This window comes from Channa argus, chromosome 18 (assembly GCF_033026475.1).
Source record: "Channa argus isolate prfri chromosome 18, Channa argus male v1.0, whole genome shotgun sequence".
NCBI lineage: Eukaryota > Metazoa > Chordata > Actinopteri > Anabantiformes > Channidae > Channa > Channa argus.
In genome coordinates this window covers 4,028,154-4,053,456 of record NC_090214.1, presented here as the reverse complement: position 1 = coordinate 4,053,456, position 25,303 = coordinate 4,028,154, and the positions used below count along the sequence as shown (strand labels likewise).

General features: G+C 40.1%; 1 protein-coding gene across 4 annotated transcripts in view; it reads right to left on the bottom strand.

Moving 5' to 3' along the window:
- Positions 1–804: 804 nt before the first annotated feature.
- The window catches only part of LOC137104296 (tenascin-like), a 60,150-nt gene continuing 35,651 nt past the window's right edge, over positions 805–25,303 (bottom strand). Inside the window, exons 8-33 of one of the 4 annotated variants that reach the window (XM_067485267.1) lie at positions 24,766–25,029; positions 24,553–24,668; positions 23,574–23,727; positions 21,943–22,212; positions 21,442–21,627; positions 21,266–21,355; positions 20,834–21,097; positions 20,224–20,619; positions 18,892–19,326; positions 16,351–16,626; positions 14,624–14,896; positions 13,115–13,387; positions 12,747–13,019; positions 11,665–11,976; positions 10,431–10,703; positions 10,089–10,211; positions 8,267–8,410; positions 8,057–8,176; positions 6,854–6,997; positions 6,457–6,587; positions 6,017–6,149; positions 4,526–4,677; positions 4,260–4,356; positions 4,024–4,185; positions 3,085–3,248; positions 805–2,511 (exon numbers count right to left, since the gene is read on the bottom strand). In XM_067485267.1, the coding sequence (XP_067341368.1) occupies positions 2,347–2,511; positions 3,085–3,248; positions 4,024–4,185; positions 4,260–4,356; positions 4,526–4,677; positions 6,017–6,149; positions 6,457–6,587; positions 6,854–6,997; positions 8,057–8,176; positions 8,267–8,410; positions 10,089–10,211; positions 10,431–10,703; positions 11,665–11,976; positions 12,747–13,019; positions 13,115–13,387; positions 14,624–14,896; positions 16,351–16,626; positions 18,892–19,326; positions 20,224–20,619; positions 20,834–21,097; positions 21,266–21,355; positions 21,442–21,627; positions 21,943–22,212; positions 23,574–23,727; positions 24,553–24,668; positions 24,766–25,029 (5,390 nt within the window). In that variant the 3' untranslated portion in view covers positions 805–2,346. The remainder of the gene's footprint in view (positions 2,512–3,084; positions 3,249–4,023; positions 4,186–4,259; positions 4,357–4,525; positions 4,678–6,016; positions 6,150–6,456; positions 6,588–6,853; positions 6,998–8,056; positions 8,177–8,266; positions 8,411–10,088; positions 10,212–10,430; positions 10,704–11,664; positions 11,977–12,746; positions 13,020–13,114; positions 13,388–14,623; positions 14,897–16,350; positions 16,627–18,891; positions 19,327–20,223; positions 20,620–20,833; positions 21,098–21,265; positions 21,356–21,441; positions 21,628–21,942; positions 22,213–23,573; positions 23,728–24,552; positions 24,669–24,765; positions 25,030–25,303) is intronic. The other 3 variants (XM_067485268.1, XM_067485269.1, XM_067485270.1) reach the window with 3 other exon arrangements.

The following is a 25,303-nucleotide window of genomic DNA, read 5'->3' as shown; positions in this document are numbered from 1 at the left end:
CAGGTCATGAGTCATTTCTAAATCTTGAACTTCATCTGGCAAATTCCCAGCCCTGTACCAGTCGACAGCTCGCGTCTTGTCACTCTTGTTTGCATTGCTTGTTGTCACAATCAGACATAATGTTCCCAACATCCTAAACCTTCAACAGCTGAGCGTCAGATTTCTCTGAACACTTGAAGACTGACTTGACCAGGAATACTCAGAAACCATATCTGGAATCACGACAGGCTGATCTCAAGAAGGATTGGATGCAAGAGGCTTAAATTTCCCCTTAATGTGTGAGCCACAGAACAAACAGTACCACAGGGTCGAGATGAATGATCCACGCCACCAGGACAGGAGATAGGGACGGATTGCTCAGTCATCTGTCTGATGTTGAAAGACTGATCTGTGGACGTGCTGCTTGCAAAGGCAACTCAAAGATACAGCTCACATATACTTTATTATGCTTCTCTACAGACTTTTGTGTTTTTAAGAAGTCTTCAAGTAGAAATGCAACAAAACAAAACTTCAGATGTGGATCTCATTAGCTAACACACTGATTTAATGATGAAAAAATATTGATTTTTTTCAAAACCTGCTGCAGCTTGCACAGGAAGCTCTAAAGGGCACGAGTTGCAAAATAAAGATAAGAGTAATTTCGTTTCCAACTTTTGAAAGGAGATGCTGGGGCAGCAAAAGAACCTCAAGTGACTCATTTTGTTTCATAAAATAAACATGCACCGAGTTTGCACATATTGATCACAAGTGAAGCAAGCAAGACAAGGTTAAATGTGTCTTAGTTAAGATTAACAGTCCTAAAAATCATGTTTTTCTTATTTAATCTGATATCAAACATTCAACAACAAGGTTTGCACCATGGCTACAAATTGAAATTGAGACTTTTTACTCCCACCCAGAATGCATTCAATACCTCTTCTTACAGTCATACAGGCCAAAGAAAACTGGATGGGACCATAAAGGTTTTGATATTCATGAATAATCAATCGAGCCAACCTGGACCCTGGATAAATGGAAACAAGCTCATTTATTAAGTTTATGAGCTTCTTTGCTGCAGATCAGAAGAGGTTGACTGAAAGTGAAAGTAAAAAATATATACATTAATGTAAGAGCTTTTGTATGACTTACTGTTCCTGTTTTCAGCATTTATAAGGACTGTGGCAAAATTTAATAAATGATATAACTGCTCTTTTTTAGTACATTTATACTTCACTTGTGGGTCATTAATCAACACTGACATCTGCTGGATATGTGCTGCGTTACAATATCCATTAAATATTTGTACAAAGCCTACTTTTACTGCTAAATAATGGGACTTAACACAAATTATTCCACTGTTAATCAGTAATTTGTATACTGATTCTGTAACATCTACTATGCTGCACTCAATACTGAAGTAAGGTGCCAATACTTAGCTAACAATAGTCTTCCACTACAAGTAGATCTAGCACTTAAAGTATAACACATCATAATTGCTTAGATTATTATATTTTGTGTTAACCTACATCTGGAAAGTAAAATAAATGTAGTGGACTTAAAAATACAACATTAAAGCAGAAATACTCATAGCGGTGTACTGGTAAAAGTACTCAAGTAAGTGTAGTTTTTTTCAACACACGGATATCAGACTGTACATGCAACATTATATAAAGAGTAAAGCCGCCATCTGCTGGAGGGGATTTATATTAAAAAAAGGTCTGTCTCTCTCTCTCTCTCTCTCACACACACACACACACACACACACACACACTTACCAAATTAGGTTTTTTATTTGTATCGAAGGTTACAGAACATCAGAATTGTTTTTCTATCAAGATTTGTAAATCAAAATTTGAATATTAATTTTTGTGGTATCAGTGAATGTTTCTGCTGGTTGCACAACAACAATATTTATATGGAGCTGCTTTTGTTCTTTGACCTGTAATATTTAATATATTGATCAATGTTCCTGTGTGGATGATTTAAACTAACCGAACAGACAATGCCACTGTATTATCACCCTGGCACTTGGGGGCAGAGTGGCCTGAAGCCTTGTGACTATGTGCCTATGACATGTTCCAAATTTAGTGTTTCCATTTACACTTTTTTTTAAAAAAGAAATTTGCATTTGAGTACAGCTGTTCGGTCCCTATAAGACATTCGCACTGAATCAGCTACTTGGAACTTAAAATATATAATCACACATGCAACAGTACCACAAACAGGACAGCTATGAAAAATACACCCGGTGGTTTTATTCTTTGGTGTCATGTTTGCAGCCTCACATCTCGTGGACAGATTTGAATTATATTCAGTGTGATTGCCTTGGTTTGTGTGTATTTTAGGGAATTAATTAAAGATGACCGGTCACGCAGCTGGGGGTTGGGGGGCGGGTGAAGAAGAGGAAGAGGTTGAAAAGTCTATGAGCGCTTTTTTCCTGCTCTCAAAATTTCTGAAGTTGGCTGGTCTAATCTTCATCTCTGCAAATTTGATCGAGTGTTCATGGCCCTTCCAGTGGAACCAGTTGATGCCCTGTGGAAAAGCAGAATAGGAATGATGAGAACACAGTGAGAAATCTAACACACTAGAGCTGCGTTTACCTGTACAGCTGGGTATGAATGTTCCTTCATCAGAAATTAATTCTTACCATTGAAATGGCATATGAAGGGTGATGCAAAATAACCCTGAACCTGACGTAACAATAATCCAAATTCAGCTAGTAGCAGTCATTGTGTATATATATTTCCAAAGAGGGACATCTGTATTGAATACGCTGATGAACAAAACTCTTTATACTATTTGATATCCAAAATAAGAAGTTGCAAACAACTGTACATGTAAACAGTATGTACTGTGTAACAGGATGGTATTTCTCAGCAATTTGATCAGAGACAGACCTTTCATTAAAATACTATTAATAGCAAGTAAAACTAAGCATTGAACAAATGTTTTTAATGGAAAAACTGCCACAAATGCTGCTCCAGAACATATTCACAGCAGATACTTCCCGGCATTTCCCTAGCAGATCATTCTAAGAAGAGTACTGTCCTATTTTTTATCATTTTTTTTTTTTTCCTTTAAGGATTCGTGTAAAATGTAACATACCTTACTGTGGCTGTTGTCACCATATTTTCCCATGAGGTTCACACGATGACAATTTTTATACCAGAAGGCCCCTTTGTAGGATAAGGCGCAGTTGGTGACAGCAACATCATTATCATTGTCAAAGGTGGAGAAGGGTCGGCCCTGGTGGTAGGTCATGGAGTCACCTGGTGAAGGTATGGACAGTGGATTCATGCATGGGAAAATGTGAGCCTTAAGTTAACTACACCGGTCACAGTGGCTATCAATATTTATTAGTGTTAATGACAAAATCAATACGATTCTCATGTCTGCACATTTAGCATGAAGCTACAGCCAGAAGGTGATTAGCTTAAAAAGGCCGCACACGGCGGCACATCGAGGTGAGGAATTCAAACTAGAATGACCCCTTTTTACATGTCTGTCAGACTCATATTCTCCTTCATCCTTGAGTCCAAGTTTGTGCCAAAATTAAAAAAAATTCCCTCAAGGCATTTGTACTGTACTGTGTTAAAAACATGGATGGACAACCTGAAGACACAATGACTCCTGCCACGGCTGTAAAGCACAGGCATGTAAAGCACAGGCACTGGAGAAATTATTGCAGATACACCTTTAAAGCAATAAAATCCTCCAAAACATCTGGATCCCCTCTACAATACATTTCTCCACAAGTTTAAAGTCTCCTTGTTGCGCCATGCAGATCTGATATTTTGGCTTTCTGTAATTTTTCCATCTTCAGTGGAGGAATCACTGTGAATTACTCGGAGCCTCTGTTGCTATTTGCTCTGTCTTGCAATGAGTTTTTACTTGGTGCACTACTTTTTTCACCTCGGCCAATCAAAATATTACAACTCCAGTTTTTTAACGTGCAAAGTGAAAATCCACATAAAAAAAAGTGGATGGAAACTAAGTGATGTTTACTGTACAAACATGCCACTTTTCCTTTACAGTGACACCTACCTGCTGTTCCACTATAAGCTCCAATATACACTTTGTAGCGTGTTCTTGGCTCTGCAATTGAAAACTTGTCATACTGAGCATATGCTGATTCTCCATTGTCCCTCATGTCCACTCGCAGCTCATAATGTGCAGAAGATGTGATTTTATGGAGGTTGGAGAGACCTATAACCCAGGATAAATGTGTGTGAGTGAGGGAGAGAGACAACATTCGAATAAAACTAGAGGAGTGTTCTTACCTAGCCAGAACTCATCATTCACGTTACCGAAGCCAGCTGTGTAGTTCTTCCAGTTCCTGTAGAAATCCAGCTTTCCATTCTGCCGTCTCAGGAAAACCTGAGAAGGACCGACACTCAGAAGTGTCACAACATCTTTACAATAATCATAACAAGCACAGCTGCTGTCTATCATTGGAAAAACGGGTGTTGTGTATCTGGTTTGATCAACATGAATATGATTTATAAAAATGGCCTTTAGATGAATACCAGCAGGTGGATTTCCTTACCGTCCATCCTCCACCATCTGTGGTCATGTCACAGTAAACCTGGATAGGCTGGCTCTCCTCTCCTCCCACGTAGATGGTGTACACACCAGAGACAGTCTCTCCGTTCAGTAAAATCTGAGCACAGTCCTTAGGGTGTCGGTACAACTGTCCAACTAATACACACACAATAAAAACACACTTAGTTAGAGACCTCATGTGGTTGGAATTGTTCTTTCCAAATCTGTTACAAAAACACACAAGATGCTATGTGGAGAGAAAGGAGCTTGAAAAGAAAGAAGGCTGTGAAAAAGAGTTTTTCACGAGGAGCAGCTCGAAAGAAAAATAAGCACAGGTGATTTGACTGGAATATCAGATTAAACTAAAGGAATTTGCCTTTAGGCACAGATGTGTGCATTCCAACTGCAGTATGCATCAAACATTTTAGCAGCTGTGAAAGTAGTATTTAGAAGACTGGCTCTTTTAAACTAGGTTAATGTATAGTATATTCTACCCAGTTAGTACAAAAATACAGCACATAAAAAGACACATCATTTAACTGATGTAGCGGCTTGAGGTGAAGTCCTGTGGTTTTGAACCATCACAAGCTTCACACGGTGAAGCTGTGACATAATCAGTGGAGGGGGAAAGATAAAGTCTGCTACACAGATGTACCGTAAACGAATACGTCTGACAGTAGACAGCAAACGGCATCTGAGACAAGAAATGCGGCCATGCTATCAGGCACTATGAGTTTAATCTTTAACAATAGGCTTATCGTATATTTGTTACGTAAAAACTGTAAGAATGGGTTATACAGTAACATCACCTGTCAGATAAATGTAGTGGAACATAAAACGTGGAGCACTATAAAATGGAAAAAGCACCTTTTAGATGTTCCTAAATCTACAATATGCACTTTAAGTTAGTTCTAGTCACCACTCACCATACTCCACACACACACACATATATAACATTTAGCTTAGGAGAAAGGTTCGATGTGACTGATGATAGTGATGGGTATTCATACAAATAAATGAATATATGGGAAACCCTACACACACACACACACACACATCAGCATGAGGAAGTCTTACTGTAGCAGACCTGGGACTGCATTCACAAACGCTGACCCCTATTGCGACCTCGTTTACACCTCTGTGTGGACTGAAAGGTGTTTAAAGCACCATGCTGACTCTCAACATGGCAGTGTCTGTCAGCCATGAGCCAGAAAGGATTCAAATCTTCGATTGGTTACAATCAAGCTCAAAAACTTATATATATAGTAGGCAGAATATCTCTGCCCTGATGCCAGTGAGTCACATGATGTGTCGAAAGCACCTTTCCACAATAAGATGTGTATTGGAGCATTTTTCTACTAAAACAATATTTTTAAAAGGGTCACAAACTGTATGTTTAGGTGCAGCACTTGAGCAAAAGTACTTGGACAATTTTCTGCTGACATAAATGTTTAGAAGCTAAACAGATGTGTATAATGCACGTTTTCATACTTACTGGTGGTAAAGACAGTGGTTGCATGACGACTTCTCTGGGATCCAGCGATGGCCTGCAGTCTCACAGCGTACTCCGTGGAACCAGTTAGCTGAGTCATCATGTATGACGAAGCTGTTGGGCTTAGCATCACCTCCTGAATTCATGCAGACAAAGCAACAAAATTGCTTTTTTGCAAATGAATATGCATTACTGCAAGCTATTGCTCTATTGTAGGAATCATATTTATTTTTGTGTGAAAGTTAGACAGTTTTTATTTAATTAGAATGTATGTACTGGAAGATAAGATGACACTTCATGCCAACACTATGTTGGGTTAATGAAGGTGACAGATCATCATCATGTGAATTTCTTGCTTTAGAAAAATCACTTAGATTCTAAGTGTAGCTCTTTATTGGGAGTTATTTATGCAAGCAAGACCACCATGCTGGGGATGACCCTACCCTAGTTATACCATCCGCAGAAGAAAAGGTCAGTGTGTAACCAGTGACAGCAGCCTCTGGGGGCTTCCAAACGAGGGTAGCACTTTCAGTTTGGATGTTAACAGCTGCCAGGTCACGGGGAGGGTCTACGTCTGCAAACACAGCATCACACCATAGAATTATCATCCATTAAACGTGCACTGACTGAAGTCACTATAAGCTGTCAATGCAACACTTACATATCATGTTTTAAATTAATATGACACACTTCTTTGCAAACAACAGCTTATTTAGGGAAACTCCAGATTCAGGTGATAATAACAGATTCATTACTATGAGCAACTCCATCACACTGAAATATCAAACACCTGCATACAGATATAAATGTTGCTGTATGCCGGGAGGTTTTCCCTCTCACCTGTGGTGAATTCAGCAACAGCAGAGCCACTCTTCTGAGCTTCTTTCATGGCATGAACTCCCACTGTGTAGTGGGTTCCTGGAACCAGGGAGCCCATCTCAAACTCCACGATGTTCCCAGAAACATGCTCCACCACAGGGAACACTGTAAGGTAACATCCACTCGTCAAATGTCACAGATTGAATTATTTGTGGAAGAAAAGCTGTGTGACCAAGAGAAATATTTATCAGGTAGAAACTAAGATTAACATAATAGCATAATGGACAATGCATCAAACAATGATCAATGCTTTCATTCATGCATCCATGATCTGTAAGTATTTATGCTGTTTGGTGTTGGGGTGGGCTGTAGCCTCAGCTGTCATTGGGCGAGAGGTGGGGTCTAGGGTGGATAGGGTGCCAGTCTTTCTCAGGACCAACACAGAGAGACATACACAGACATACAACCATTCACACCTATGGGCAATTTGTACTGATCAATTAACCTAGCAGGCATATTTTTGGACTGTGGGAGGAAACCGACATTACCTGGAGGAAACCCACGTGTGCATGGGGAGAACATGCAATCCACACAGCACAGAACTCTTCTAACACCACTGGGGTGTTTTTATATTTGAGCTTTTGTTTTTGTGCACACAATAAAAAGATCATTTTAATTTATTGTCTACCTTTATTAGCACGAAAGCAGAAACTTGCCTTCAGTGTGGTTTTGATATGAGCTTTGTCAAAAACAACTTTCTCAGGAAAAAAGGTAATATTCAACATCACCAATGGGGTGAAAAGAAAACATTGTTGGAAGCCCCTGTCAGTATTCATATATAATTTAATGCGAGTGTGTGTATTCATTTATTGATCATATATATGGTTATTATATATTCCATTATGCTGGCAAAATATATTTTGTTTCATACAACATAGAATGTCTTCTACCAATGTTACAACTTACCCTCTGTTACAAGTTGTAACAGTGCACCTCCAGTCATTTGTAGGTAGGTTCGTTTGTAGCATCACAACTTAAGTACTAAAATAATAATAATTATAATGATAGGAGAAACCAAAATGTGCTAGGTTGTTCCCTGTGCTACCCTACATTGTTTTAGCAGTAGTTCAGAGATTGGATAAATAAAATCAAGCTGACCTTAAATAAAGCACCTGAACTCAGGCTTCCTGATCTCCATCACAAACGAAAAACACAGACATTCACCTGAATCAGCACTGTAGGTAATGACGTAGCCATCTACAGCGGCCACAGACGGCTGCCACAGCAGCAGGGCTGTAGTGTCAGTGACATTAACTGCAGTCAGGCCCTGAGGTTTGTCCAAAGCTGGAGGAAACAAACAGGCTCTTATTATTATTTTCTTCTTTGAGTGTACTGCAATATTACACTAGATCAGAAGAACTGACTGAAACCCACCTGTGGTCACAGCGTCAGAGCTGGGGTCACTCTCCTCCAGACCCTTCACAGCACTGACAGCCACTCTGTACGTCCTGCCAGGGATCATATTGGGCAGCAAAGCCTCAAACATGTTACCGCCCACAGTGACTGCCAGTGTGCTTCCTGTGAAGGACAGACAGAATTATTATTTTAATTCCAGTTTATAATATGTTTAATTTCAGTTTTTGTTTTTATGTCAGATAAGAAAAATAGCAATGGTTATTAAAAATGCTGGGTTTTCTAGCAAAAGCAGTTACCTTGTTATGATCAATCTTCAGTAATAATAAAATAGTGTGCATAAAAGAAATTAACCTCTTTACCATATTATTTCAAGTAGGCCTGTAGAGCTACTGAAGGAAAAAACTATGGGATTACACAGAAACCTAAAAATAATAAATAAAAAAAGACTATAGCTAGACACCTGACATGCCTTCTTGAATAAAAATCTGTTTCCATGATACAGCTTTCTGCCAAGGTCGCTTATGTTTTTCCACATAGCTGTTCCTTAATTGGCTGGCTGGATCATGGCTAGATATGCCATCTCTACTGGTTGTGTCCTCTCTACTGGCCCTTAAGAGACAACACATCCTATTCATCACAATGTGCAGCCGGTAAAGTTCAACTGAGTTTGACTTTGACCTGTGTGCACAAGGTCGCCAAGCGGTTCAATGTGCATGCGACAAAATGCTGTGACGTAGTGCAACCCATTGGATATACAGTGCACCCAGAAAGTCATTCCCAGTGGCTAACACATTTGTCCACATTTTATGTTAGAGCCTTATTTCAAAATGGGTTAAATTCATTATTTTTCCTTCTACAAACTATACGCAAACAATACAATATCTACAGACAATAAGACATTCATCGGGTTCAAGTCTGGGCTCTGGCTGGGCCACTTAAGAACATTCACAGAGTTGTCCCGTAGCCCTTTCTTTGTTATCTTGGCTGTGTGCTTAGGGTCGCTGTCCTGTTGAAAGATGAGCCATCACCCCCAGTCTGAGGTCCAGAGTGATCCGTAACAGGTTTTCACCAAGAATGTCTCTGTACATTGCTGCATTCATCTTTCCCTCGTTCCTGACTAGTCTCCCAGTTCCCGGCTCTGAAAAACATCCCCACAGCATGATGCTGCCACCACCATGCTTAACTGTAGGGATGATATTGGTCAAATGGTGAGCGGTGCCTGGTTTCCTCCAGACATGACACTTGATGGAGGCCACTGGGCTCACTGGGGCCTTCAATGCTGCAGACATTTTTCTGTACCCTTCTCCTGATCTGTACTTCGATACAATCCTGTCTCAGAGGTCTACAGACAATCCCTTGGAATTTATGGCTTTGTTTGGGCTCTGACATGCACTGTTGACTGTGGGACCCTATATAGACTGTTGGGTGCTTTTCCAAATCATGTCCAACGAACTGAGTTTCCCACAGGTGGACTCCAATCAAGTTGTATCATCTCAAGGATGATCAGAGCTCAATTTTGAGTGTCATGGCAAAAGTCATGAATACGTTTGCACATGTAATTTCTTTCGTGTTGCTATGAATTGCTTGTATTTTACAAATATTTTTTGTCTCCTGGTAAAACTGTTAGCGTGGACATCAACATGTTTAAGGAAACTCAAAAATGTCTTTTCTAATCTTTTCTTAATGACCTTTCTCAGTCTCCAAAGCAATCGCTGAGATATGTCAAAATGAAATGACCAACATTTCACATTGTAGAGGTCATACTGTACATTTGAATGTATACTGAAAGGATAGCCATAATAACAATGTGCAAAAATGTAATAACTGATTCACACCTCACCTCCTTCAAAGGGCGCATAGGTGATGCGGTAGTTGTCCACCGGAGAGCGAGGCATGGGCCAGTGAACTATGGCTGAGGAGTCAGTCACGTCAGAGAAGTAAAGTCCTTTTGGGGAGCTCAGGCCTAAAACAAGTGCAAAAGAATATGTGCAAACAAGAAAGTGTTGAAAGTTGTGAATTAAAGTTTCCCATTAGTGACAGACATGGAGTTAAGCCCAAACCAGAGGAATAAAGATTATTAATGCAGCTGTGGATCCAGTTCTGACAGCAGATGTCACACCAAAATCTCAGCATATGTAAAGGTTAGTATAAATCAAAACACTTTCCAGTGTTTTCCATGTACCTGTCTGAGCAACTGCAGTAATCGGTTGGGAGCGTTGGTCCAGTGTGACACCATAAAGCTCAATTTCATACTCAGTGCCACTCATGAGTCCAGTTAAAACCTTGGTTCGCTCATCACCACGGACACTGTACTCTTGAGGGTGGGCTAATCTTTTACTGTCTCTAATTTTTATCACAAATCTATCAAACATGTCCTCACTGGACGTCCATGACACACGGAAACCGTCAGCCGTAACATCAGAGATGAAGAGATGCTCCACTTCTGGCTCAGCCTCTGGTTAGACAAGGAAACAAAACGTTGTAGAAGAATCGGTGTTTTTGTAGCATTATTCACCAACGTCTGAGAGCTGGCCAAGTGATTCCAGCCTGAAACACTTTTGTTGTCCACCATGCTCAGGTGTCAATTAGTGCAAACCAGTGCAGGGGCCACAGATATGCAAGTTTCACGGAATTAAGAAGACAAGAGGGTTTTCATAGATGTTTATATATGCTAGTTAGCAAGTTCACATTCCATGACGAGCTTTAAATAATTTGCTGGAAGGATTTCAGCAAACTCTGAGTTGAGGCCCCATGCGTCCTCACGTTCAGCCTTGATGCATTCAGTGCATTTAAAGAAAGTGAAAGACGATTAAATCAACTGACATTTCATGCTCAGAATGTCTGTTGATTCATCAGTGTTTTCCTACTTTCAATCATTTTGTTTTATTCACTGATTTGTATCCATCCATTGGAGTGTTGTTTTAACCTTACTGAAAAAACAATAAGGATCCATGAGAATCACATTATATCCACACACACATCTACGTAGGACCAATTAAATCTGAAGGAAAACACATTTTAAAATATGAAAACAAACAACTTGGCTTGTTCATATTTTGAGGTAAGTAAGACATGGACAGAAGTTCGACATCTCTTCCTCCCGGCGATGATGAAGCTGCATACAATGAAGTTAAAAAATGAGTTTGGGTTAGATTATAGTACTGAGCCGGAGCCACACCACTGAAACATGGCAATAACCACAATCTATCAAAGGTCAATGTCGTTAAATTATATTTTATGTGAAACCTGTCAAAATCATTTATTAATAAAAATGATGCTCTTGAAGGAGCTGCCAGGTGGTAGTGGTGGAACTTCAGAATCAGATGATAAAGTTCAACAATCATAAATCATAAATAAAATACAGAACTGTGCATTTTAGTAAGGAGAGGGACCTTGCGGTGCACTGTGAGTGGTACCTGTCACAGCCACCGTAGTCAGAGGCCGAGAGAGAAGCCCTGACTCTGACACCCCAGTCAGTCTGACCTCATATCCTATGCCGGTGATGAGGCCCCAGATGTCTAAGTGACTTTGGTTTCCTGGGACAATGAATTCCTGAGGCTTCAGCAGCCAGCCAGAGTCTGTCACCACTATGCGAAAATGGCTAAAGCCACCGCTTGGAGGGGGGAAATCTTCCTGCTGCTCCAGCTGCTGCCTCACCTCCCACGACACACGGAAGCCGTAGGGCTTTACGTTGGAAATGGTTAAGTTTTCCACTTTAGGCAGAGGAGCTGAAGGGGAGTGGGTTCATCGTTTTGTGATCGGGAACAGATGTTGGAGGAGGGAACAAGATTCCATTAGGAGGAAAAGGTGTGCAATGGTTGCAAAAGCAAATAATCGAATCCATTCTTCCTGTAAGGTATGGATTTTTAAATGGGGCAAACGTCAAGTGTGACCAAATTTGAAATGATATCTCCAGAATTTAAAGGCAACTGCACATTAATGGCAGATTTTGTCATGTATTACAGTGCATTATATTTCTCCCATACTGTAAATTGTAGACAAATTATAATCTCTTTTCTTCTCATAAAGCAGCATTTTAAAGTGTAAAATACATACAAATTTAAAAATATTAAAAGTATTGTAACAAGATTCTTGCTCCGGATTTAGATTTGAGCCTTAATAATCACCTGATTTCTTCTATGGGCATTTCTAAGTTCTAAGTTCTACTTATAACCAAGTTGGGATCCGTGTCAGGCCAGCTCTTTATCACACTTGTACGAATAGTTTCCAATTGTAGACTTATTTCATCAAAGCTCAGAACAAGAGATGGGTGTAATTTATCAGAAAGATCCACGTAAGACCCTGTTTGGGTTACTAAATTTGTCAAATTGGACTTGTTGCATTCAGACTTTGAACCAGCAGGAAACAAATGCTGGTTTAATTTGCCGTATAAAGCCCATGGAGGCAAAGTGCCCGAGAAGAAACTTGAGCCCATTAACGTTTGGATGTGAAACCTGCAAGTGATGAGTGCTGGAGATATGAGTAAAATACATAGTACCTGTGACGATGTGGGCTAACACAGAGGGAGAGTGGCGCCCATGAGAAATACCGTACAGTTCAATGTCATAGCCTGTGGCATCCAACAGATTAGAGACTGTCATGTTACGGACTTCACCAGGCAGTCTGAACTCCAGTGTATCAGACTGCTGCTCAGAGTCACTGACCCGGATAACAAAGGCATCAAAATGGCCTGACACAGTGCTCCAGGACAAGCTGAGATTATGTGGGCTCACTGACGAAGCAGCTATGGGCCCCAACTGTGGGACATCCTCTGAATAAAAAAAACACAACACGGCTTTTTAGTTATGCTGTACAGGAATCTGTGTTTGGTACACGCAGTGTCTAGAGATGCATGTAATGGGATACCTGTGGTAGCTACAGCAAATAGAGGCTTTGTGTTCTGGCCACCGGCACTGGCGTACAGCTTTATGTTGTAGCTTGTGCGCGCTTTGAGCCCGGCCATGACTGTGTAGCGCACGTCGCCCGGCAAAGCGCGCCCCATCGCCTGCGAGGGCAAAGCAGACTCTCTGACTTCTACTATAAAGTTATCAAATGCCTTCTCTCCTGTCCGCCATGACAGAGAGAATCTGTCTGAGGTAATGTTAGAAACAACTAGCCTGGACAAATCAGGCTCTTCAGCTACAGGGGAAGAGAAAGATATATGTTCATTAATGGAAATAGAAAGCTCTTGAACAGGCCAGTGTATGCATGAAGGGCCAAAATAATTAACTATATATATAAAAAAGCTACTAATACAAACTCCAGTTCCAGGTAAGTTGGGATATTGTGTAAAATCTAGAAAGAAATCAATGATGAAAGGTTCATAAAATGCTCTCCATTACTTTTTTCTGAAGGCCTTAATGCCATCAAAAAACACTCCAAACAATGTTTGTTTGGCAATAATTTTAATTTCTGCGAAGGCAAGCCCCAGCTCCCAGCACCCTAGGGCTTATCCGATTAAGCCCGGTTTGCACTGTAAATAATACCAATTAAAAATAGGTAAATGTTAAATTGAGAAATTAGGTTTTGTTCAAAATATTGCACTGAGCTCATAGAAGGTGGCTGCGTTTCTGGATCTTGTTTTATCTAAGTTAGTTATTTGCATTGTACAGTTTCATCTTGGATACAAGAGTTGTGCTCACTGACAAACACGTTCCTGAGCCAATGCCGTTATTTTCACTACACAATTGTGTCAGTATTTAATAGAGGGATGGCTGAGGCCCTGAACATCACAGCTATATGGTCCTGGTTTCAACCTAGTCCTTTTCCATGCAAAGCCTTCTCTGGATTCTCTGATTGTTTCAGTGATATTATTTACCATACGCAACTAAATCTCCAAATTCTTTAATCAATTTAATTTCTCCTTGATTTGCCAAATGATTAAATGTAAATGTTCTTATCAAGGGACTATAAATACTTTGTTTTTAACAAAGTAATCACCTCGCCCTCTTCTTTATACCCACCTTTTGCTGCCTTGTACGTCACCTGTAAGTCGCTTTGGATAAAAGCACCTGCCAAATCACTAAATGTGAATGTAATTTAGAGGAATGTTCTTATAAAGGCACAGAAAATACTTTTTACTTCTTTTTTGTTAACTAGGTTCATTAACCTCATCCCCTTTTTATACCCATTCATGATACTGACCTGTTGCCAGTTGACTCTTAATTGTGTCCTGTTAATAATGTTACTAATTTTAAATTAACCAAATATTAAAAAGAAAATGAAAACCGTCTTTGTACTATTTACAATTTACATATGTTTTTGCAAATCATTGCATCCTCTTTTTAATTTACATTTTACACAACATCTTACCTTTTCTGGAAATAGGGTTTATATTTAACCGCATTCTTTGTAAGATTAAAAAATACAAAATACCTGTTGCTGCAACAGTACTGACAGCCCTTGTTCGGGATCCTTTGTACGTCCCATAGAGGTAGGCTATGTAATCAGCGCTGGGCCTAAGCCCTGTGACATCATGGGACTTTGCATAGTGGGAAATGTTATATTCCTTTGGCTTCATCAGCCAATCAGAGTCAATAATCTCCAGGATAAAACCATCAAACTCTCCTTCAGTGCCATTCCAGAGGACTGAAAAGCTGTCTGACGTTATGTTTGAGATATATAGTTTGCCAATGACTGGTTGAGTCACTAAAGAAAGAAACCATTATGAGATTTTCAGTATAACCACAGTGCAGGACATGTGTCTAACATATTAACTTCATAGCTGCCACCCGCTTGGTTTGATTTGTCATATAAAATGTATAAAGTTTTACACTCACCACCACCAACTTGTAAATCCTAATAGTCTGAGCAGCATAATAAAAGATTAAGTACATGCATATGTTTTAAAATGCATATAGAAAGTCCTCCCCTATAAATTAATTTAAAGAAGCTTAGATTTTAAAGTAATTACAAACATTTCATTTCTTAAAAAAAATAATAGTAATAAAGATCGAAAAACATCTGATGCCAAGGGGGGGAAGACAAAAAGCTTTTAAGCCGAAGAATACTGGCCTGCAACTTTACATGAAGGAACTTTAAATGTGAAAATCTGGTTAAGGAGGAAACATAACTAAAAGTATGTTTCATGCATTTAGAGCAAGATTTGATCATGCAGTTGGTTTGTTAAAGCTGGGTAAAGGATGAACTCTGCATTATGTTGCTTTAGAGCAGTTGAAAGCAGAACAGGCTTGCCACAGATAAACTTAAACTCAGAAAACAAGATGTTTTACATGCAACTGCACCTACATAATCTGTTAAATGCAAGCATCAGCTATAACACAAGGTGGCGTTACCTAGGATTAAATTATCAGCATTTTACCTTGATAAGGACAAGAAGGTTTAATCATTTGCCACCTAGTAGTTAAAAAGAAAATGAGGATATTTACTTTGAAGTTACCAGAATAATCCAAACTAAACTATCTCAAGTGTCATTCACGCAAATTAACAGAACTCAAATATCCCAAACTCACGCATACTGTGAGCACTTACAAATCCACAGGCAAATGATCCTTCAAGGTTAATCAATTACACACTGAATGGGGGGTTCATGGGATGAAATGAGATGGTCACGCTGTCACTGTGTCACGGGTGGGGGAAAGTGAAAGTTATTGGTTTGCTTTTGCAATCATTGCAGCACATCAGCATCAAACCCGACCACAATGCAGGGGAGAAGGAGGGGGCTTCATGCACTCGAACAACTGGGATGATAGCAGCAGGTCAGAGTAAGGGTGAACATTTGAGGGGCTTGGTTCAGTGATGCGGCACGGGTGCCCATCACCCTGCCCTCTCTCAGCTAGACAGAAACAGTGGCTGGAGGGTAAAGAATGGTTCATGGCATGTTGGTTAAGATGAAGCAGTTACAGTATACTGTGGCCAAAGTGTTGGACAGTGATGACAAAACTGAAACGAGGTTATTCTGTTTCATGCAGCGAGGTGTGGACGCTCCACTGAAAGTGGGACAACAAGGGGGCCAAGTGTTCCTTTGCCTCACAGACACTGACTGAAATAGAATGTTAAAAATCAATGGAAAGGCAAAAAAAAAAAAAAAAAAAAAAAAAAAAAAAAGGACAAAACTCTGCAACGTTGCAAGCTGCAGGTACCTGTGGTGCCTTCAGTGTATACAGGCTCAAGGAAGGAGCCCTGATACATCCCATACAGGCCAACCATGTAGCTGGTGTTGGGATTCAGCCCAGTGATATCCAGGCTCAGGGCGTCTCCGGACACAGTGAGGTTCTGGCTTTCTGCGACATTCTCCAAGTTTGTTACCTCAATGACAAAGCTGTCAAACTCCCCACCAGAGGGGGTCCAGGACACAGTGAAGCCATCCCATGTAATGTCAGAGATGGTGAGGATCACCACCCTGGGCTTCAGCTCCTCTAATAGATAGACAGATCAGAATGGGGTCAACTGAATGGCAAGATGGATTATATGAATTACTCTCATGTAATTGTTCAAGCCACATTAAGTACAACAGAGTATTTAGGCCACAATTGGAGGAAAACCGATCAGAGATTTCAAGATTAACTGTTAAACAGATTAAAACGGAATAATTATTTTATGAAAGAAAGTTGGGATATTTCCTCAAGAGAGAAATTTACAGGAAATGATTGATCTTGAAATGCTGTCTTGTAAAGTTATAACCTATGGCTGTAGTTTTGTATATGTTTTTAAACTTCTTCAAAGATCTTAACTCTAATCCTAAATTACAGCTTTGTTTTTAAGTATTATGATTTAAACTTTAAATATTTCAGATTTTTATTAAGCCTGACTCTAAAAATGAAACAATTTTTAATATAACCGCTTTCCTTCCTTTTCCTTTCAACCGATCCCTTTCAGGGGTCGCCACAGTGAATCATGTGCCTCCATCTAACCCTGTCCTCTGCATCCTCTTCTCTCACACCAACTAACTTCATGTCCAGACCCACCTCCACCTTGAACTCCTCTGTCACACCTACAGCACCTCACCACTGTCTTACAGCTCTCATACATGTCCTTCACCACTCTAACATACTTCTCTGCCACTCCAGACTTCCTCATTCAATACCACAGCTCCTCTCTCGGCACCCTGTCATACACTTTCTCTAAATCTACGAAGACACAATGCTACTCCCTCTGACCTTCTCTATACTTCTCCATCAGCATCCTCAAAGCAAATACCGCATCTGTTGTTCTCTTTCTAGGCATGAAACCATATTGCTGCTCACAAATGCTCAGCTCTGCCCTTAGCCGAGCTTCCACTACTCTTTCCCACAACTTCACTTTTTGGTTCATCAGCTTTATTTCTCTGTAGTTGCCACAGCTCTGCACATCTCCCTTGTTCTTAAAAATGGGCACCAGTACACTTCTCCTCCAGTCCTCTGGCATCCTCTCACCTTTCAAGATCTTGTTAAACAAACTAGTCAGAAACTCTACTGCCACCTCTCCTAGACACTTCCATACCTCCACAGGTATTTCATCAGGACCAACTGCCTTTCCACACATCATTTTCTTCAACGTCCTCCACACTTCACTCTTACTAATCTTTGCTACTTCCTGCTCCACACCAGTCACCTCTTCTACTCTTCGTTCCTTTTCATTTTCCTCATTCATTAACTCTTCAAAGTTCTCCTTCCATCTTCACATCAAATTCCTGGCACCTGTCAATACATTTCCATCCTTATCTTTAATCACCCTAACCTGCTGCACATCCTTCCCATCTTCCCACCTCTTCCTCTTTAGTGTCTGCACCAATCACCACACTCTCACCTCTGGGGATGCTCTGAATTACTTCATCTAACTAACTCCAGCATTTCTCCTTCTCTTCTAACTCACATCCTACCTGTGTGGCATAACCACTAACAACACTGAACACCACGCCTTCAATTTCCAGCATCAGACTCATCAACCTGTCTGATACTCCTTTCACCTCTAGAACATTCCTCACAAACTCCTCTTTCAGGACAACTCCTGCTCCATTTGTCTTCCTATCTGACCCATTCTAGCCTTGCTACCTTTCCACCTGGTCTCCTGGACACACAGTGTATCCACCTTCCTTCTCTGCATCATGTCAACCAACTCTCTAGCCTTCCTTGTCATAATCCCAACATTCAAAGTCCCTACTGTCAGTCCTACATTCTTAGCTTGCCTCTTCCCCCCCTGCCTACGAACACACCTTCCTCCTCTACCTTCTTTGACCTGGTTTTCGGTGTGAAAGTCATGTTTCTCATGATTGTAATGTACCCGCTGTAATCTAGCAATTTCGCAACTTTATCTCTAAAACTACAATTTTTTTTTATGTATGAGATCCATAACTTTGATTTTGGTCAAGTGTGGCTTTTATTAATCATTAAAACTATATATATATATATATATATATATATATATATATATATATATATATATATATATATATATATATATATATATATATATATATTAATAATAAAACAAATTTTTTTTTTTTTTAAGTTGCTGTTGCACCAAAACTCCCTGGCAAACAGGAGTCTAAGGTCTAAATACAAGAAAATATAGAATGAAAGTGGATAGTTTCAAAATAAAATTATTATAATCATTTGTAGAATAAGATCATGCTGACAATGTGACATATTTAGACAATGAAATATAGATAGATGCCTACAAAAATAAATATTTGCACCAAGTACCTGTAGTAGCAAAAACTTTGAGAGGTAATGATAGCTTCCCTTGCACCAGTCCTTGCATTGTAATATTGTAGTGTGTAGAGGCAGACAAACCCTCTATTTCAGCCTTCCTCACACTTCCTGGAAGTGTGGTCACATGAGTTTGTGTTGGAGCACTGAGCTCCACCACAAAGCTATCAAAAGCCTTGTGAGGCGCTGACCAAGCCAGGCTCACACTACTGGAGGTAACATTTGTGATTCTGAGGTCCTCCGGTACATCCAGGTTTGAACTTTTAGGCTCAGTCTCAGAGGTCATCTCATCAATATCAGAAGTGGAAACATTTACAGGATGAAGGGGGTCTGGGTTTTGAACGGTTTCGTTATCCAGAATAGACTCTGGGGTAGTTGGGGCATCCTTGATGCTTAGCGTAAGAACGTCTGGAGAGGTAGGCTTGGGTGCTACAGTGAATGAAAGCAGGTTAAAAGTATGAATTCGGTACAGTCTCTGCTGGGTGAAAAAGAATAAACCTGCAAAGAAAAACTGGGTTAAAAGAAGAACACATGAAATTTAATGAAATAATTGTGTAATTTTGTTCAGTCCTGTGATTTCATTCTTTCCCAGAAGTGGATTTTTCATCCCTCTTTTTTAAGGATACAGCTTTATATCATGTCACAAAAGCTACAGCAACAGAATTAATGGCATCTGAGTCAGTGCCATTAATTGTTGAAGGTCCTGAGTAGTCCACTGTGGAGTGGAAGTACACAGTTGTCTTCAAATAGATGAAAAGCCATGCACAGCCATTTTGTTCCTGCTGCCCTAAAGAAAGACTGCTACTTGTTTGACGAGTGTCCTATGGTGGGATTTTGTCCTAGACAATCATGTAACAGTTAAATGGGACTAAAGACAATGACTGATGTAGATGGAGTTAGTGGCACAAGGCTTCAAGAAAGACAGAGTCACATAAACATTCAAATGCAAGAAAAAAATCTGATCAGCCATTACAGTATAACCCATTGTATCTGAAGATATTAATGGGTTTTTATTCCCACTGTTGATTGCATCTTATATTTATTTTTTGGGAAGAAGCATTTAGCCACCATCCTGAAGCCTTCGCAGATGACAAAAGGAATGAGGTCAAATACGTTTTGTGTTAAATATAATAACAGTTCTGTTGGCCTTATCATTATACTGTGTCATGCAAAAGGTGCAGATGTTAATTACAAATTATTCGCATGCGTGTACACTAATCCGATCCGACCTGTCCAACACGGAATTTTCCCCCCAAAGGGAGAAGCTGTAAAACAAGCTGTTAAAGAGTTTGTCATCAATGTTTGGACTAAAAGGGAATCTTATACCTGTGACTGCAACAGCCTTAAGTAGTGCAGATCTCTGTCTACTGGTTATTCCATAAAGTTTTATTTGATATTCTGTCGATGCCTTCAGGCCTTCAATTCGAGAGCCAATGGCATCACCAGGAAGCAGTATCTCTCTCACATCCCATAAATGTGCCTCTGTGTATTCTACTGCCAGACTATCATAGATACTGTGAGCATTTAGACTCCAAGAGAGGTCAAATCCATCAGATGTTATGCCTGAAATAGCAAGCACTCCAAGCTCATCTTGAAGCTCCGTCCCAGAGAACTGGGATTCTGAGGCATCTAAATGGACAACGCTAATGACATTGTCCTCCAAGCCTGTAGTGGTTGTTAGCTCACGGTCGTCTGAGTCAGATAAATAAAACGTGAAAGAAGCTACAAGGAAAAAAATAGGCATAAATCGAGAAACCATTATTAAGAGTCTGCACACCTCATTCTAAAGTAATATTGCAACTGACTTAGAATAGAGAACAAAGAAAGTTACAACAGACTGTGAACAAAATACCTTTTCAACTGTCTAACAGCTGATAATTAGCACATGTTGCATGTGTTTTATTTTCCATTCGAAGCAACACTATTTGATACCCACCTGTGGACGCAGGTAGGGTGACAGGCGTGCTCCTTTTGTGTCCCCTCTCTGCAGTCAAAGTAAGGATGTAGCTCATTCCAGGAGTCAGATCAGACAAGGCAAAGCTGGTCGCTGTGGCCGGGACCTCCACCTCCTTAGCCTGGCCATCCTTGGAGACGTACACCAGCCTGTAGCTATTGACCTTGGCCTGAGGTTTCTGCCACTGCAGAGTGAGGGAGGTCTCTGTGGATTCTACTTTCTCAAAACCTGTGGGAGCATCGATATCTGCCGGAGGATAAAAATAAATGTAAAACAAACATTTCGTAAATCACTTTGGCCGTCATTTGTTTCATTTCATCACCAAATCTGTATCAACAAACTCATTCATTAATGATGACCATAAAGAGGTGTGAAGGAAAAGTGTTTGGACAGCTGCTCAGAAGCCTCTCTCACCAGTTGCAACATTTGTAGTAGCAGGGACGCTCTCTCTCTCATTCTTCACGGCAGTCACACCGATCCCATACTCTGTCCCAGGTTTCAGCCCTGCCATATAAAGGGGATAGAAGGAAACTGAAGGACTTGGAAGATCAAACTTGCTCATGTTCATTGTATATCTAACAGACTCTTACCAGTGATGGTAGCTTTTGTGGTGTCTCCTGATCCTTGTGGGATAACTTCCTCACCATGACTCGCTCCAGAGATGGGACTGTATTTCACCATATATCTACCAACATCGGCCTGACTGTTAGTCCATTCAAGGGTTATGCTGTTTTCAGTCTGGGACACGGCCTGCAGGTGTTTGGGGGGATCCAGGGCTGAAACAAATAAGTTTATAATCCTAACACTAGCTACTCACAAATTTAAGATTCATACACAGACCCAGATTCATTATGTTGCCTTGACCACTGAACTTTGTGGTAGGTCAGTGTAGATAAATACAAATTGGAAATCATCACAAGATAAATAACATCGGGTTTGAGGTACACAGTAAATTTTTTAGTATGTTTTTATATGATTTTTTTTTTGTATATTTTTATATGATTTGTTCCACTGTGCTTGCATATCTTACATATACATGCATCTATAATTCAAATGAAAATTTAAATGAAATCCTCCCATCCCAAGTCTACCTGTGGTGAATCTGGTAGTCACAGGGTCACTGTTGAGGTCTCCACTCCTGGAGATGAGAGACACCATGTACTCAGTGTCTGGCCTCAGACCATCAATGTTGTACTGCTTGTCTGGGGGGTAAATCTCCACACGGGTTTCATCTGAGGGGTTTGAGCTGGGCATGTAAAACATGGTGACTCTGTCCATGGGAGCCACTGGCTGAGACCAGCTGATCAGAGCCGAGGAGTCCGTCACATCCTTCACCTCCACCTGCCGCGGGCCGTCAATCTCTGCGTGTTCAGGTGCGGGGGAGAAATTATGTCTCCTTCACTCTCTTGTAGTAGATGGTGATAAAATTGACTCACGAAAAAAGCAAATGTCAATGTGGTTGACTTTGTTTTGAAGCTGACAGAAATCTATGTTTAAAGGTGCAGTGGAAATGGTATTTAGCATTAAGATTAGAATAAATGATGAAAAAAAAGAAAACTAAGAAAAACTGTTGTGATTTTCAGTGTCCTTGGTGATCTGCAAAAAACTATTTTAAACTTAGGATTATGAGTATTTTTAAGTATGAAGTACATTAGGACTAAAACACTTTTTTTTTAAAATTTTCTGCTAAAGGATAAACTGTAAATACATTCGGTGATATGGTGACTTTTTACCATGTAACATTAACACGAAGAATTTCCAGTTCTATCCAACATTTGATATAATGTAAGACAAAATACCTACAAACCCAGTGAAAATCCCTTTAGCCCCAGTTAAGTAATAGCTTGTTAAACTAAGATAGTGGAAGAACTCAAGTCCTGAGTCCAAGAAACTGTCTGGCTGAAATCTTTGGAAGACTCCACTGGGTTCTCCAAGAAGACAAAACACAAGCTTAAATCAACACACAACGGCTGTCACAAAAGATGTGATCATGGAGTCCACTACCAGACAAACATCCTGGGGTTACAGTTTCTCTGTTTTGGCGCTGTGCTAAGGACCTTCAAGGCTAAAAATATATGAAATGTTTAACCTTTCTTCTATCAGTCAAGTTTGGCAGCGGTGTCTAGTTACTGCTTCTACAAATAAATGACATCAGAAATGAAATGATGCGACACCCAGGGAGTCTGTGGGTGTAGACTTGTAAAATCAAAGGCTTTTTTCATTGCACGAAGAAGGTGGTTTGGCCTGGTGTGCCATCCTGATTACATAAAGAACTGTAAGCATTTTACAAGGCAATGCATAGAGTAAGCTTCGCGAAAAAAAGAGGAAGAGGAGCTGGGTCTAAGATTTAGCTAAAGTAAAAAGAAAACCTATTACATGGTCATGCTATGCTGAGATTCAACTTGTTGTTGTTACTCTTACTCTTTAATCCGTTAAATAGACCCGTGGTGAGCTGGCAGGGATTTCCTGCTGTTACGCTTCTTTTCATTATAGAATTACTCTCTGTGGAATTACTCTATTTTTCGTTCTGTGCTCAAATGATGTAAAGATTATTTGTACCCGGCTAAACTGATAATAGCTGCCAGACAAAGCAGGAAAATTACATAATTACACCAGCTTTGACAAAAACATCAGCATCATAAGCTGGATATTTATTTTACCAAATGGATGCGGAAATAATCTTTATGTAAAAAGAAAAGCTGGTTAACGGTACTAAACTCACTGGTGGTGACTGTTTTGGACGTCTTCGGTCCTCTGGTGTTGTTCTTTATGATGTTAATGGACACTTCATACTCCTGTCCAGGTCCAAGACCTGACTGGAGGAACTGGTTCTGAGACGAGGGAAGGGTGCTCACAACTTTTCCATTTTCTTCTTTCTGCAAGGACAAGTAAGTGGACCTATGTAAAATATCCTGTTATGGACATGGAGACAAGAAATCTAATTGTTAAGGTTGAAATCGGGTTAAGGCAAGGATGTGGACAGCAGGTCCTAAAAAAGTCCAGTGTACGTGTGGCTCAATCTTCTAAAGAGCATCTTTTTACGGGCTTGAAATACAGAGTTGGACATTTTCATTTAAAACCAAATAAGGTCATTTGTTTCAGCTGCACTTGGATTAAGTGATCATCATCTTCAAGCAAATAACCACATGTATTAATCATCATTCTACAGTTAATTTCTACATGTGTGGGCACACATACATCAGTTCTGGTTTGCATGACACGTCAGAGCTCAAGTTGCTGCTTAAAAGTGTGAACGAAGTTAGTTATTTAGGCTTTTAAAAAAGAAATAAACTATATGAAGGAGAACTTGTCATAAAAACATCATCTGGCAGGCAACTAATATGCACTGAACCACATCACACACTATTATTAAAAGTAACACAGGGTCAGTAAAGGTCATTTTTAGATACTGATGCAGGGGCTGCAAATATTTGAAGGCCTCTGACTCATCAGCTGACAATAATTTAATTTCAAAGAGTTTCTGGATTCTAGGCAAAAAGATTTACTTGCAGCACTTTGACACCCAGAATTGCCCTCGCTGAGTTTTTCCATATGTCAAAGCAATTTTAATGTTAAGCACAAATATAAATCCATGTTTTGCTGACACTTCCAATAAGTTGGCATAGCTTATCATCTCACACTTCTTCCATGTTTAGTAATAAAATTCAGGGCGAGTCTTCAAAGCAAAGGAGCAGACTGACCGTGTTGCGGAAATAGATCTCCCAGCCATCAAAGGTGATATCCAGCTGGTCCCACATTACCTCTACAGAGGTCTCCCTCACTGATTTGAATCTTAAACCTTCTGGTTGTGGGAGAGCTGTAGGGAGGCAATAAAAAATATTCCAAGCAGTTTTTAACTTTAACTTTTATAAGTTTTTTGAGTAAACTAGCACACAAGTTGATTTGTGAGGTACCTGTGGCCACTCTCGCGCTGACAGGGATACTCCTCTTGTTGCTCAGAACGGCATAGACATTAATCATATATTCTAAACCGGGTTCTAGCTCTTTGACAGTTGCAGATGTTTTGTCTCCAGTGACCGTGAACTCCTGCAGAAGACCACCAGGACTGGTGGGAACATATGTGACAAGATACTCAGTCACCAACATCTCATTGTTCCAGGACAGATCCACTGTGTCAGCGGTGACCTCCTCGACAGTCAGGTCCTTTGGAGGAGACACTGGAAAATATTAGGAAAGCAAAAACAACATGGATGGTTTCTCATGCCTTCAATCAGTACATTTCCACCACACAGAGCTAATGCAAACTCCAGAGCCACATCTGGCTGGGGTGAGAAGAGCTGCCAGAAAAAAAACAACAACAACAGGAATACAAAAACCAAAAAACTCTTTCACATTCACTGAAATAGTTCTAATGAGTGATGAGAACGTTATTTTGAGAACAGAAGGACATTACATCACATTGAATTTGCCTTTACGGTACATCTAGTTGAA